The sequence below is a fragment of the Gobio gobio genome, assembly GCF_949357685.1.
Source record: "Gobio gobio genome assembly, chromosome: 22".
In the NCBI taxonomy this organism is placed as follows: domain Eukaryota; kingdom Metazoa; phylum Chordata; class Actinopteri; order Cypriniformes; family Gobionidae; genus Gobio; species Gobio gobio.
In genome coordinates, this window is record NC_137118.1 from 47,935,893 (window position 1) to 47,952,097 (window position 16,205).

Consider the following 16,205-nt stretch of genomic DNA (forward strand, 5'->3'; position numbering starts at 1 on the left):
AGACAGACCCAGAGAGACAGACAGATAGTCAGACAGACAATCAGACAGACAATCAGACAGTCCAACAGATCCAGACAGACAATCAGACAGATAGTCAGACAGACAGGCAGACAATCAGAATTGGGGAATTTGTGGGAGGTCCCGTTTTCAGGTTTGGTTGAGCAGGATCCGCTCACCTGGGCATGATGGGACGGAACAGGACGAGCTGGAGGTTGAGGCAGCAGCCGCGTGTGAACGGATTCACTCCTCCCTGGAACTTCCCGGTCACCTGTGAAGAGGTTCTGTGAGAGCCGGTCCAGTGTCGGGCAGGATTGGGTCGGGTCAGTCGGGATCTCACCTGTTCGTTTGTGGTGCGTCCTCGAGCCACCAGCACCAGATGAAAGCAGGCCAGACCCAAGACCGGGACGAAGAACAAACCGGACACACTCATGACCGCCAGCCTGAACACACTCCGTCAAGGACCACTCAGAGTCGTGTGTGTGTGTGTGTGTGTGTGTGTGATGATGATGAAGAGGTTCAGATTATAATAAAGTGAACATTTACATTTACATTTATGCATTTGGCAGACGCTTTTATCCAAAGGACAAAGCATCTGTCTGTATGTCTGACTGTCTGTCGGGGTCTGTCTGTCTGCCTGTCTGTCTGTCTGTCTGTGTCTGTCTGTCTAATTGTCTGTCTGTCTGGGTCTGTCTGAGTGTCTGATTGTCTGTCTGTCTGTCTGTCTGTCTGTCGGACTGTCTGTCTGTCTGTCTGGGTCTGTCTGTCTGTCTGTCTGTCGGACTGGGTCTGTCTGTCTGTTGGACTGTCTGGGTCTGTCTGTCTGTCTGTCTGTCTGTCTGTCTGGGTCTGTCTGTCTGCCTGTCTGACTGTCTGTCTGGGTCTGTCTGTCTGTCTGTCGATTGTCTGTCTGTCTGTCTGTCTGTCGGACTGTCTGGGTCTGTCTGTCGGACTGTCTGGGTCTGTCTGTATGACTGTCTGTCTGTCTGTCTGTCTGTCTGTCAGACTGGGTCTGTCTGTCTGTCTGTCTGGGTCTGTCTGTCTGTCTGTCTGTCTGACTGTCTGTCTGGGTCTGTCTGTCTGTCTGTCTGTCTGTCTGTCTGACTGTCTGTCTGTCTGTCTGTCTGTCTGACTGTCTGGGTCAGTCTGATTGTCTGTCTGACTGTTTGTCTGGGTCTGTCTGTCTGTATGACTGACTGTCTGTCTGGGTCTGTCTGTCTGTCTGTCTGTCTGTCTGTCTGTCTTTCTGACTGTCTGTCTGGGTCTGTATGACTGTCTCTCTGGGTCTGTCGGACTGTCTGTCTGGGTCTCTGTCTGTCTGTATGACTGTCTGTCTGGGTCTGTCTGTCTGTATGACTGTCTGTCTGGGTCTGTATGTCTGTCTGTCTGTCTGTCTGGGTCTCTGTCTGTCTGTATGACTGTCTGTCTGGGTCTGTCTGTCTGTCTGTCTAACTGTCTGTCTGGGTCTCTGTCTGTCTGTCTGTCTGTCTGTATGACTGTCTGTCTGGGTCTGTCTGTCTGTCTGTCTGTCTGTCTGTCTGACTGACTGACTGTCTGTGTCTGTCTGTCTGTCTGATTGTCTGTCTGTCTGGGTTTGTCTGAGTGTCTGATTGTCTGTCTGTCTGTCTGTCTGTCTGACTGGGTCTGTCTGTCGGACTGTCTGGGTGTGTCTGTCTGTCTGTCTGGGTCTGTCTGTCTGTCTGTATGACTGTCTGGGTCTGTCTGTCTGTCTGTCTGTCTGTATGACTGTCTGTCTGTCTGACTGACTGTTTGTATCTATCTGTCTGTCTGTCTTTCTGTCTGTCTGTCTGTCTGTCTGTCTGACTGTTTGACTGTCTGTCTGTCTGATTGTCTGTCTGTCTGGGTCTGTCTGATTGTCTGTCTGTCTGTCTGTCTGTCTGGGTCTGTTTGATTGTCTGTTTGCCTAATTGTCTGTCTGTCTGTCTGTCTGGGTCTGTCTGTCTGATTGTCTGTTTGCATGTCTGTCTGTCTGTCTGTCTGTCTGATTGTCTGTTTGCCTGCCTGTCTGATTGTCTATCTGTCTGGGTGTGTGTGTCTGTCTGTCTGTCTGATTGTCTGTTTGCCTGTCTGATTGTCTGTCTGGGTGTGTCTGTCTGTCTGGGTCTGTCTGTCTGTATGACTGTCTGTCTGGGTCTGTCTGAGTGTCTGTCTGTCTAATTGTCTGTCTGTCTGGGTCTGTCTGTCTGATTGTCTGTTTGCCTGTCTGATTGTCTGTCTGGGTCTGTCTGTCTGTCTGTGTGGGTCTGTCTGTCTGGGTCTGTCTGTCTGTATGACTGTCTGTCTGGGTCTGTCTGAGTGTCTGTCTAATTGTCTGTCTGTCTGGGTCTGTCTGTCTGATTGTCTGTTTGCCTGTCTGTCTGTCTGTCTGTCTGTCTGTCGATTGTCTGTCTGTCTGTCTGTCTGACTGTCTGGGTCAGTCTGATTGTCTGTCTGACTGTTTGTCTGGGTCTGTCTGTCTGTCTGTATGACTGACTGTCTGTCTGGGTCTCTCTGTCTGTCTGTCTGTCTGTCTGTCTGACTGTCTGTCTGGGTCTGTATGACTGTCTGTCTGGGTCTGTCGGACTGTCTGTCTGGGTCTCTGTCTGTCTGTATGACTGTCTGTCTGGGTCTGTCTGTCTGTATGACTGTCTGTCTGACTGTCTGTCTGGGTCTCTGTCTGTCTGTATGACTGTCTGTCTGGGTCTGTCTGTCTGTCTGATTGTCTGTTTGCCTGATTGTCTGTTTGCCTGATTGTCTGTCTGTCTGTCTGATTGTCTGTCTGTCTGGGTCTGTCTGTCTGTCTGTCTGTTTGCCTGTCTGTCTGTCTGTCTGTCTGACTGTCTGGGTCTGTCTGACTGTCTGGGTCTGTCTGTCTTATTGTCTGTCTGTCTGATTGTCTGTCTGTCTGCCATCATGGAGTAAAGTGCCTTGCTCCAGGACACACTGACCGCTGGGATCGAACCAGCAACCTTCTGCATATCAGTTCAGTGGTTTAACCCACTGCACCAGCCCCTGAAGTGAAACACTGATGCTGCTTCTGAAGCCTGATGTCTGTCAGCTGAGGATACGAGACAGCGCTGTGCAGTTCCCACAGGTTCTCCAGGTGATCCAGGACCAGCAGGAGCGCTCCGGAGATCACGGCCGCCATGTGGAGGCTCAGAGACAGCAGGAAGAGGAAGAAGAAGCGATAGTTGCGCCTCCCGATGCAGTTGTTCACCCAGGGACAGTGATGGTCGAAGTCCTGAACACACACAGACACTTTCCTAACCTATAACCTACTCTTTACTCTTATGCTCATTATTCTATATATTTTAATGTCTGTTCAAAAAGGGGTGAAAGTTAACAGGTTAAGTATTACAATGAATAAGTTGCTTATGATTGATTAAGCCATAAAAATCTCACTCCAGCCAGAAGACCAAAATTACTGAACAGACAGACAAACAGACAGACAGTCAGACAGACAGACAGACAATCAGACAGACAGTCAGACAGACAATCAGACAGTCAGACAATCAGACAGACAGATAATCAGACAGTCAGACAGACAGATAATCAGACAGTCAGACAGACAGCCAATCAGACAGTCATACATACAGACAGACAATCAGACAGTCATACATACAGACAGACAATTAGACAGACAGACAGACAATCAGATAGTCAGAAAGACAGACAATCAGACAGTCAGACAGACAGACAATCAGACAGACAGACAATCAGATAGTCAGAAAGACAGACAATCAGACAGTCAGACAGACAGACAGATAACCAGACAGTCAGACAGACAGACAGACAGACAGACAACCAGACAGACAGACAGACAGACAATCAGACAGACAGACAATCAGATAGTCAGAAAGACAGACAATCAGACAGAGAGACAATCAGATAGTCAGAAAGACAGACAATCAGACAGTCAGACAGACAGACAACCAGATAGTCAGACAGACATACAGACAGACAGACAGACAGACAACCAGACAGTCAGACAGACAGACAATCAGACAGACAGACAGACAGACAGACAGACAGACAGACAGACAGACAATCAGCCAGACAGACAATCAGACAGTCAGTCAGACAGACAATCAGACAGACCCAGACAGACAATCAGACAGACAGACAATCAGCCAGACAGACAATCAGACAGTCAGTCAGACAGACAGACAGACAGACAGACAGACAGACAGACAATCAGACAGACAATCAGACAGTCAGTCAGACAGACAGACAGACAATCAGACAGACAGACAGACAGACAGACAGACAATCAGCCAGACAGACAATCAGACAGTCAGTCAGACAGACAGACAGACAGACAGACAGACGGACAGACAGACCCAGACAGACAATCAGACAGTCAGACAGACAGACAATCAGCCAGACAGACAATCAGACAGTCAGTCAGACAGACAGACAGACAGACAATAAGCCAGACAGACAATCAGACAGTCAGTCAGTCAGACAGACAGACAGACAGACAGACAATCAGACAGACAGACAGAAAGACAATCAGACAGACAGACAGACAATCAGCCAGACAGACAATCAGACAGTCAGACAGACAGACAGACAGACAGACAATCAGCCAGACAGACAATCAGACAGTCAGTCAGTCAGACAGACAGACAGACAGACAGACAGACAGACAGACAGACAGACAGACAATCAGACAGACCCAGACAGACAGTCAGACAGACAGACAGACAGACAGACAGACAGACAGTCAGACAGACAATCAGCCAGACAATCAGCCAGACAGACAATCAGACAGACAGACAGACAGACAGACAGTCAGACAGACAATCAGCCAGACAATCAGCCAGACAGACAATCAGACAGACAGACAGACAGACAGACAGACAGTCAGACAGACAATCAGCCAGACAATCAGCCAGACAGACAATCAGACAGACAGACCCAGACAGACAATCAGACAGACAGACAGACAGACAGACAAACAATCAATCAGACAGAGCCAGAAAGACAATCAGACAGTCAGACAATCAGACAGTCAGTCAGACAGACAGACAGACAGTCAGACAGACAGACAGATGTCTCACCTCCACGCAGTGATCACACACGCTGCAGTGTGAACACCTGGGCGGCCGGTAGAAGTGGCAGGAGTTGCACCACTTCATGCGCACCTGCACGCCGCGCACCTCCACCATCTTGTAGAGCGGCGCGCGGAAGTCCTCGTCCTTATCCTCGTCCTCATTGGCTGCAGTGAAAACACATGTAATACAGCTGAAAGAGCTCTGCTCTTGATTGGCTGAGTAGCGTCTCTTAGCCCCGCCCTCACTCACTGGAAGAGTTTGGGTGGTGTTGTTCATGTGGAGAAGGCGCTGTCTGAGATTGAGACCATCAAACCCGTATCGTGTCACTGTGTGTCAAGAGCTGAGATTCAGATATGATAATGAGCGCTTGCTTTCTGACCAATCAGAGCAGAGCAGCTCTCAGAGAGGCGGGGCTTAGAGACTGAAGCGTCAGTGGAGATGATGAGAGAGTTAAAGTGTGTTTGAGCTGCTGTAGAGACGCCAGAGCAACATCAGGAGAAATAAAACAGCAGGATCGTGTTGTTGTGTGTCACTAATGTGTGATTGCAGCGCTCAGATTCATCTGAGATAATGACTCGACTTACCCCTCGGGAACACGCCGGCATCCATGAACGTTGCCATGGTGAAGTTTGCCATGACAAAGAGGAACACGATCCCGGCACATGGTGGGAAAACCACAGACACGTTCTGAGCGAGCCAAGGACACCTGTGAAGAAGAGGAAACACTTCAGCCTCAAAACACATCAGGTGAAGCGGCTTTAAACTAGAGCTGTCAAAAGATGAATCACGATTAATCACATCCAAAATAAAAGTTTGTATTTACATAATATATGTGTGTGTACTCTGTTAATTATTATTTATATATAAATACACACACATTCATGTATATATTTAAGAAATATTTGCATGTATATACTGTATATACATTTATATAATCTATAATATATATATATAAATGTTTTATATATAAAAAATAATATTTTCTTCTTAAATATATACATGAATGTGTGTGTATTTATATATAAATAATAATGAACAGAGTACACACACACATATATTATGTAAACACAAACTTTTATTTTGGATGCGATTAATCTTTTGACAGCCCTAATTTAAAGCCGTTTCATGTTGACTTTAAGAATCCGCCTTCATCAGATTAACCCTTTACACTCCACTGACCCCAGGCAACAACATGTCATTTTGTAACAAAACAATTGTTTTCTTTAGAACAAATGTAATTTTACTCTGTTTATTACTGTTTTTGCTCAACATATGTGCAGTTTTTGGCGTATTTATAATAATTTTTACATTTATATAAATAAATTAAAACATATATTTTTAATGGATTTAATGGAAAATCAGTTTTTATGTAAAATTCACTTTATAAAAGACCCAAATTTCTAACTTTCTAATTTCTAAGTATGAAAGTTTAAATTTACTGTAAATTAAAAATACTGTACTAAATATTTTTTTAAATATTTATTTTACAAAAAATGTTTACTCAAACATTACTATAAAATCAAAGCCATGTGTCTAACCAAGTTGTGTTCCAAATGTGAAGTTGATATCACACAAATTAAAGATTTAGTTTAGGCGCTGAACCAAAAACAGCCACCAGGTGTCACACATTCCATTGAATTTTTTAAAATGCATTTTCCTGTAACAAATCACTAAATTTCTATCACTTCCATCACAAAACATTTAACAAATATGGAGCCTTGAGACTCAGACCTTTCCGACGATATGTGTTTTGTCAAGATTAGAAAAGATTTTGATAATAAATGTTGTAATATGAAACATGACGCCGCCCACTAGGGGGAGGAGCCGCTAGAAGAATTCGTGGGGATAATTTGACATGGTTTAGTGCAAGATTTTTGCCCATCTTGTGGAAAATACAGTTTTAAAATAAAAAATAAAAGACTTTTACCAGTAAATGTCTGCAGAGCTCTACTATTTGACTCTTTTCACAAGTATTTTTCAGTTGGATTCATATCTAAATGTTATGAAATCACATTTATAACAATTAAAATGAATTAATTTTGTCAAAGTTTAGCAATTTTTTTGTACAGAAAAAAATCTTTTTTTCAATGATGTTACATTACGATTACCTGATTGTCTTTTTGGAGTTTATCATTTATTTCAAACATCTGATTTTCTTATAATTCTGCAAATTGAATCTACACTTCAGTTACTAACTGAAACAGAACAAACATGAACAGAAATTAACAGTTATTACATATTGAGAAAAAAATACACAACATGAACATCACAATGCAATGAACTAAATGTATTCATGAGTGTGTGTGTGTGTGTGTGTGTGTGTGTGTGTGTGAGCATGGTCATTTTGCACTGCTGATGTTTTATGCATTGTTGGAAGTGTGCCGCTTTATTTCTGTGTGTGTGTGTGTGTGTGTGTGTGTGTGTGTGTGTGTGTGTGTGTGTGTGTGTGTGTGTGTGTGTGTCAGCCGCTCCTGTAGTAACGGGGGGATGGAGGGTCTGTCCTACATCACTAATCCCAGATTACTGGATCAAACCCCCGCCTGAAAAACTGCTGGATCCATACGAACACACACTATAACACCTGCAGCGGTTCAGTCCTCAACAATCGCTCAGCCCTGATGTACAGTATATGAGTGAATCTGCCCGACTCACGTTTAACACACACAAACAAGAAGTAAGCAATAAGATATATATTATTTCTGTAGGGTTTAATATGGAGTCGCTCTAACAGCTTCAGCTCTTCTTTCCTCCAGGTTTAGGAGTGTGTTTATGGGGATTCTTCATTTGTGATGTTGGACGAGAAGGCCTGGCTCTCAGTCTCCGCTCTAATTCATCCCAAAGCTGTTCTATGGGGTTGAGGTCAGGACTCCAGTTCCTCCACCAAACTCCTCATCATGTCTTTATGGAGACGCTTTGAGCACTGGTCAGTCATGCTGGGACAGGAAGGGGCCGTCCCCAAACTGGGCCCACAAAGTTGGGAGCATGAAATTGTCCAAAATGTCTTGGTGAAGCATTAAGAGTTCCTTTCACTGGAACTAACCCCTGAAAAACAACCCCACCCCATAATCCCCCCTCCACCAAACTTTACACTTGGCACAAAGCAATCAGGCAAGTCCCGTTCTCCTGGCAACTGCCAAACCCAGACTCGTCCATGGGATTTTCAGACAGAGAAGCGTGATTGGTCACTCAGAGTCCAGTGGCGGCGCACTTTACCCCACTGCATCCCACACTTTGCATTGCACTTGGTGATGTAAGGCTTGGATGACCCCGCTCTGTGACCCTCAGCATGCGCTGACCCCACTCTTTGTGGCTGAGTTGCTGTTGTTCCCAATGGCTTCCACTTTGTTATAATCCCACTTACAGTTGAGTGTGGAATATTTAGTGTAATATTTGGACTTATTGCACACCTGAACTCTGCTTCTGTATATATTATAAGCTGTGTCCCAATTCAAGGGCTGAATCCTTCAAAGGACGCACGAGACTCGTTTACAGTGGAAGGTGTAGCGGATTGCGTCTCCGCGACGAAGACTGTCCCAATTCGTAGGTCCTTCGAAGGCGCCTTCAAAATACGGCCTGCAAACGCGTCCATCTTTTCCCATGAAGTGAAGGATAGTCTGACGGACGCTCCGCAGCCTGGCCTACCGCAGAAGTCCTTGCGCGCCGCGACGTCAGACTTTTGAAGAGAAATTGCCAGATTACACTTTTAAATGCAAATAAAATAAAATAAAAAAAGTATTGGGTTTCAATTTACTCCAGTAATCTAATGTATCTACTGATAAAAATAAAATGTTGACTAATATGTTACCAACATACGATTTTATATAGTTTATATTCTTTATTGTGCACATAAATGGGCCGAGGTAAACATCTTTAGTTGTTTTGTTTTTAGGCAGTTGAATATAACTTTAAAGTCCAGAATAAATGTTGATTTCAGTTCTCTTCAACGGCAGCGGTCAACAGTTGCTAAATATTACAAATAATGTAACGAAATACATTTGTTCTGTATTTGAGTATAATTGTGAAGTACCTCAGATTTTTATTCAACTTCATCTCAGAGGCAAATATTGTGGTTTTATGAAAAACTGACTTTTAACACATGGATATTACATTTTGATATTAGTTATCGTTTAAAAAAGAATCTAAAAATAAAATACACTAGAAATATGTCTTCTAGATCAGGGCCGCTGTCCTGCAGAGTTCATAGAACAGTTATGCATGTTAAAATATTTTGTTGTTTGCTTTGAGGATGTGAGTTAATTTAATTTATTCTTCCCTCTTTCTGAAAACATCTTAGCGACATGGCAGCCGGTGAATAAGTCAGTGAATATGTCCTGATCCAGACGATGTCCCGCTGACAGAGGCTTCACCAGCTCAATAAAAGACTACAGAAAAACATTTTCTTCCACCTGTTTTATGTACTGTTACCGTTTGGGGTGTTGGAGCGGCGAAATCGTACTTATGGGGTAGAAACAAACCCGCAGAAATAATTTTTCACCCGCGGCAACAACTTAAAAGTAGCCTAATTCGGCTGAACAAACGGGGACTTGGCAACACGGACGGCAGCTGCATTTGAAGGACACAGCTATAGTGTCACATATACTAACACAAATCCACACATTAGCTGGTCTCAGATCAGACTGATGTTCTGTTCTACTTCACTTATGCTGGATCTCACACACTCTCAGATCTGAGGCGATGTAACGCATGAGCTCTGGGAAAGTGAGTTCATCCCTGAATGTGGGTCACGAACAAATGATTTCTGTGCGAGGACAAAGGCTTTTCTCTTTAAGATCCTGATTTCTTATCAACGGATTACAGCGGCTGACCATCTGCACACACTCCGATCCCTGATGAGAAGCCAACAGCAGCACACACACACACACACACACACACACACACACACACACACACACACACTGCAGACAATACACACACACACACACACACACACACACGCTGCAGACAATATACACACACATACACACACACACTGCAGATATGACAATATACACACACATACACACACACACACTGCAGACAATATACACACACATACACACACACACTGCAGATATGACAATATACACACACATACACACACACACACTGCAGACAATATACACACACATACACACTGCAGATATGACAATATACACACACAGATGTGCTCTTCATTTTACCTGTGCAAGAAAATAGTGACTATTCATCTTGTGTTTTATTGCTTTTATAAAACACCAATCAGGCATAACATTATGACTGCTGAATAACACTGATGATCTCAACCCCTAACCCTCCAAGCGTAAGGATTTGAGCGAGTTTGACAAGGACCAGATTGTGACGGCTAGATGACTGGGTCAGTGGACCAGTGGAGAACCGGCCACAGGGTCATGGAGGACCAGTAGAGAACCGGCCACAGGGTCATGGAGGACCAGTGGAGAACCGGCCACAGGGTCATGAAGGACCAGTGGAGAACCGGCCACAGGGTCATGAAGGACCAGTGGAGAACCGGCCACAGGGTCATGAAGGACCAGTGGAGAACCGGCCACAGGGTCATGGAGGACCAGTGGAGAACCGGCCACAGGGTCATGGAGGACCAGTGGAGAACCGGCCACAGGGTCTTGAAGGACCAGTGGAGAACCGGCCACAGGGTCATGAAGGACCAGTGGAGAACCGGCCACAGGGTCATGGAGGACCAGTGGAGAACCGGCCACAGGGTCATGGAGGACCAGTGGAGAACCGGCCACAGGGTCATGGAGGACCAGTGGAGAACCGGCCACAGGGTCATGAAGGACCAGTGGAGAACCGGCCACAGGGTCATGAAGGACCAGTGGAGAACCGGTCACAGGGTCATGGAGGACCAGTGGAGAACCGGCCACAGGGTCATGGAGGACCAGTGGAGAACCAGCCACAGGGTCATGGAGGACCAGTGGAGAACCGGCCACAGGGTCATGAAGGACCAGTGGAGAACCGGCCACAGGGTCATGAAGGACCAGTGGAGAACCGGCCACAGGGTCATGAAGGACCAGTGGAGAACCGGTCACAGGGTCATGGAGGACCAGTGGAGAACCGGCCACAGGGTCATGGAGGACCAGTGGAGAACCGGCCACAGGGTCATGGAGGACCAGTGGAGAACCGGCCACAGGGTCATGAAGGACCAGTGGAGAACCGGCCACAGGGTCATGGAGGACCAGTGGAGAACCGGTCACAGGGTCATGGAGGACCAGTGGAGAACCGGCCACAGGGTCATGGAGGACCAGTGGAGAACCGGCCACAGGGTCATGAAGGACCAGTGGAGAACCGGCCACAGGGTCATGAAGGACCAGTGGAGAACCGGTCACAGGGTCATGAAGGACCAGTGGAGAACCGGTCACAGGGTCATGGAGGACCAGTGGAGAACCGGCCACAGGGTCATGGAGGACCAGTGGAGAACCGGCCACAGGGTCATGGAGGACCAGCGGAGAACCGGCCACAGGGTCATGAAGGACCAGTGGAGAACCGGCCACAGGGTCATGGAGGACCAGTAGAGAACCGGCCACAGGGTCATGGAGGACCAGTAGAGAACCGGCCACAGGGTCATGGAGGACCAGTGGAGAACCGGCCACAGGGTCATGAAGGACCAGTGGAGAACCGGCCACAGGGTCATGGAGGACCAGTGGAGAACCGGCCACAGGGTCATGGAGGACCAGTGGAGAACCGGCCACAGGGTCATGGAGGACCAGTGGAGAACCGGCCACAGGGTCATGGAGGACCAGTGGAGAACCGGCCACAGGGTCATGAAGGACCAGTGGAGAACCGGCCACAGAGTCATGGAGGACCAGTGGAGAACCGGCCACAGGGTCATGGAGGACCAGTGGAGAACCAGCCACAGGGTCATGGAGGACCAGTGGAGAACCGGCCACAGGGTCATGGAGGACCAGTGGAGAACCGGTCACAGGGTCATGGAGGACCAGTGGAGAACCGGCCACAGGGTCATGGAGGACCAGTGGAGAACCGGCCACAGGGTCATGAAGGACCAGTGGAGAACCGGCCACAGGGTCATGAAGGACCAGTGGAGAACCGGTCACAGGGTCATGAAGGACCAGTGGAGAACCGGTCACAGGGTCATGAAGGACCAGTGGAGAACCGGCCACAGGGTCATGAAGGACCAGTGGAGAACCGGCCACAGGGTCATGGAGGACCAGTGGAGAACCGGCCACAGGGTCATGGAGGACCAGTGGAGAACCGGCCACAGGGTCATGGAGGACCAGCGGAGAACCGGCCACAGGGTCATGAAGGACCAGTGGAGAACCGGCCACAGGGTCATGGAGGACCAGTGGAGAACCGGCCACAGGGTCATGGAGGACCAGTGGAGAACCGGCCACAGGGTCATGGAGGACCAGTGGAGAACCGGCCACAGGGTCATGAAGGACCAGTGGAGAACCGGCCACAGGGTCATGAAGGACCAGTGGAGAACCGGCCACAGGGTCATGAAGGACCAGTGGAGAACCGGCCACAGGGTCATGGAGGACCAGTGGAGAACCGGCCACAGGGTCATGGAGGACCAGTGGAGAACCGGCCACAGGGTCTTGAAGGACCAGTGGAGAACCGGCCACAGGGTCATGAAGGACCAGTGGAGAACCGGCCACAGGGTCATGGAGGACCAGTGGAGAACCGGCCACAGGGTCATGGAGGACCAGTGGAGAACCGGCCACAGGGTCATGGAGGACCAGTGGAGAACCGGCCACAGGGTCATGGAGGACCAGTGGAGAACCGGCCACAGGGTCATGAAGGACCAGTGGAGAACCAGCCACAGGGTCATGAAGGACCAGTGGAGAACCGGCCACAGGGTCATGGAGGACCAGTGGAGAACCGGCCACAGGGTCATGGAGGACCAGTGGAGAACCGGCCACAGGGTCATGAAGGACCAGTGGAGAACCGGCCACAGGGTCATGGAGGACCAGTGGAGAACCGGCCACAGGGTCATGAAGGACCAGTGGGGAACGGCCACAGGGTCATGGAGGACCAGTGGAGAACCGGCCACAGGGTCATGAAGGACCAGTGGAGAACCGGCCACAGGGTCATGGAGGACCAGTGGAGAACCGGCCACAGGGTCATGAAGGACCAGTGGAGAACCGGCCACAGAGTCATGGAGGACCAGTGGAGAACCGGCCACAGGGTCATGGAGGACCAGTGGAGAACCAGCCACAGGGTCATGGAGGACCAGTGGAGAACCGGCCACAGGGTCATGGAGGACCAGTGGAGAACCGGCCACAGGGTCATGGAGGACCAGTGGAGAACCGGTCACAGGGTCATGGAGGACCAGTGGAGAACCGGCCACAGGGTCATGGAGGACCAGTGGAGAACCGGTCACAGGGTCATGGAGGACCAGTGGAGAACCGGCCACAGGGTCATGGGATCTCAATCCAATCGAGCATCTGTGGGATGAGCTGAACAAACAAGTCCGATCCATGGAAGCCCCACCTCGCAAATTACAGGACTTAAAGGATCTGCTGCTAACATCTTGGTGCCGGATACCACAGCACACCTTCAGGGGTCTAGAGGAGTCCATCAGAGACGGGTCAGGGGACCAACACTATGCCTGATCGGTGTATAATACAACTGTGTTAGTCTTCCACTAGAATATCTGTTCTAATAATAAGCAAACAATTATATCCATAATAACTCATAATCAGTTCTCACAGACAGCAGAGGCTTCAGTGGTTTGGATGGAGCGCCGCACTTTCATTAGTTCAGTCACTAAAGGCCAATCGATCTCCACAACAGCAGCCGAAGATTACAGTCATAAATAATCACGCTTCACGCACTGCATGCTGGGAAATCTGCATGCGTTCCTAGAGACTCAAAGCAAGACATGTGACCTGGGCAATGGGTCAAACACATTATGGGTCAAAATTATACATTTTTCTTTATGCCGAAAATCATCAGGATATTAAGATCATGTTCCATGAAGATATTCCAGCCGTAAATATATCATAAATGTATTATTAGTAGTAATATGCATTGCTGAGGACTTCATTTGGACAACTTTAAAGGAAAACGCCACTATTTGTGAAAGCTCATTCTCCGTCTTCTCTAGAGTTAAACGGTTGAGTTTGAGCCGATCTTCAGGGCGGTGGCACTGTTAGCATAGCTTAGCATAGATCATTGAATCTGATTAGACCGTTAGCATCTCGCTCAAATGACCAAAGAGTTTCCACATTTCTCCTGTTTAAAGCTCGACTCTTCTGTTTAACTCTAGAGTCAGAGAATGAGCTTTCAGTGGCGTTTCCTTTTTTTCTCAATATTTAGATAATTTGCCATCCTCAGATTCCAGACGTACAAATATTGTCCTAACAAACCACACATCATTAAAGATTATTATTCAGATGAAGATGATCTACACATCTCTTATCCGGGGTCACATGATCAAATGAATCAAAACGATTCTCTCAAAAGTCAGAGAAAGACACAACAGATCAATCTCTTCATTATTCATGTTATATTAATAGTGCAGTGATGAAAACATGACACACCAATGAAAACTCGCTTATATTTGAGCTTCTTCTTCATCTATTCCAGTGCTATTATAGTTCATAACTGCTGATCATAATCATAAGTGTGTGTTGATCATCAGATCCTCATATGAGAATGATTAGTGAAGGGTCATGTGACACTGAAGACTGGACTAATGATGATAAATTCAGCTTTGATTACAGGAATAAATTATTTCTTTCAATATATTTCCTACATAAGTCAACAGTTTTAAATTGTAATAATATTTCATAATTTTTTACCGTATTTGTAATCTAATAAATTCAGCTTTGATCACAAAAAATAAATTATTTTTTAAATATATTTCACACAGCTTTTACTGGAGTTATGATCTAATAAACGCAGCTTTGATCACAGGAATAAATTAATTATTTCAATATATTTAGATAGAAAACAACAGTTTTAAATTGTAATAATATTTCATGATTTTTACCATATTTGTAATCTAATAAATTCAGCTTTGATCACAGAAATAAATTATATTTTCAATATATTTCCTGCATAAATCAACAGTTTTAAATTGTAATAATATTTCATGATTTTTACTGTATTTCTAATCTACTAAATTGATTTTTTTAAATATATTTCACACAGTTTTTACTGGAGTTATGATCAGATAAACGCAGCTTTGATCACAGGAATAAATTAATTATTTCAATATATTTAGATAGAAAACAACAGTTTTAAATTGTAATATTTCATGATTTTTACTGTATTTCTAATGTAATAAATTCAGCTTTGATCACAGGAATAAATTATTTCTTTCAATATATTTCCTACATAAGTGTACAGTTTTAAATTGTAATAATATTTCATAATTTTTAACGTATTTGTAATCTATTAAATTTAGCTTTGATCACAGAAATAAATGATTTTTTAAATATATTTCACACAGTTTTTACTGGAGTTATGATCTAATAAAAGCAGCTTTGATCACAGGAATAAATTATTTCTTTCAATATATTTAGATAGAAAACAACAGTTTTAAATTGTAATAATATTTCATGATTTTTACTGTATTTCTAATGTAATAAATTCAGCTTTGATTGCAGGAATAAATGATTGTTTAATATGTTTCACACAGTTTTCACTGGAGTTATGATCAGATGACAGATGTGGTTCTGTGAGCTTAAACTCATCCAGCGGTCATGATGAACACCTCCATATTTCCTGGACGGCGAATCAAACGCATCGGGAGCAAATCCTAATCCGGAACTTCCCATCTGCTGTGCCATCAGAGCTAAACACACCCAATCTGGGACAGAGACGCCGGCAAAGATCATCCACATCATCATCATCATCCACATCATCATCCACATCATCATCATCATCCACATCATCATCCACATCATCATCATCATCCACATCATCATCATCATCCAGAGCATCCAGAGCAGCCTAAAGAGCTCTAGAACACACACCTTCACAAACTGTAAACACTATCAACACGAGCTGTGTGTGTGTGTGTGTGTGTGTATGTGTGTGTGTGTGTGTGTGTGTGTGTGTGGCTGAAAGTGGAGGATTGTGGGCGACTCACGTGAAGACGAAGAACAGCGTGGAGGACGAGACCAGCAGAGCGGCAGCAGTGGACACTGGGATATAAACGCTGCTCCTGCGCAT

General features: G+C 45.9%; 1 protein-coding gene across 1 annotated transcript in view; it reads right to left on the minus strand.

The window, feature by feature from the left end:
- The window catches only part of zdhhc8a (zDHHC palmitoyltransferase 8a), a gene marked incomplete at both ends in the record, with an annotated part of 28,237 nt that extends 12,032 nt beyond the window's left edge, over window positions 1–16,205 (minus strand). The window contains 6 exons of the mRNA XM_079804048.1: window positions 177–268; window positions 338–440; window positions 3,066–3,238; window positions 5,061–5,218; window positions 5,639–5,760; window positions 16,123–16,205. Coding sequence (XP_079660174.1) covers window positions 177–268; window positions 338–440; window positions 3,066–3,238; window positions 5,061–5,218; window positions 5,639–5,760; window positions 16,123–16,205 — 731 coding nt within the window. The remainder of the gene's footprint in view (window positions 1–176; window positions 269–337; window positions 441–3,065; window positions 3,239–5,060; window positions 5,219–5,638; window positions 5,761–16,122) is intronic.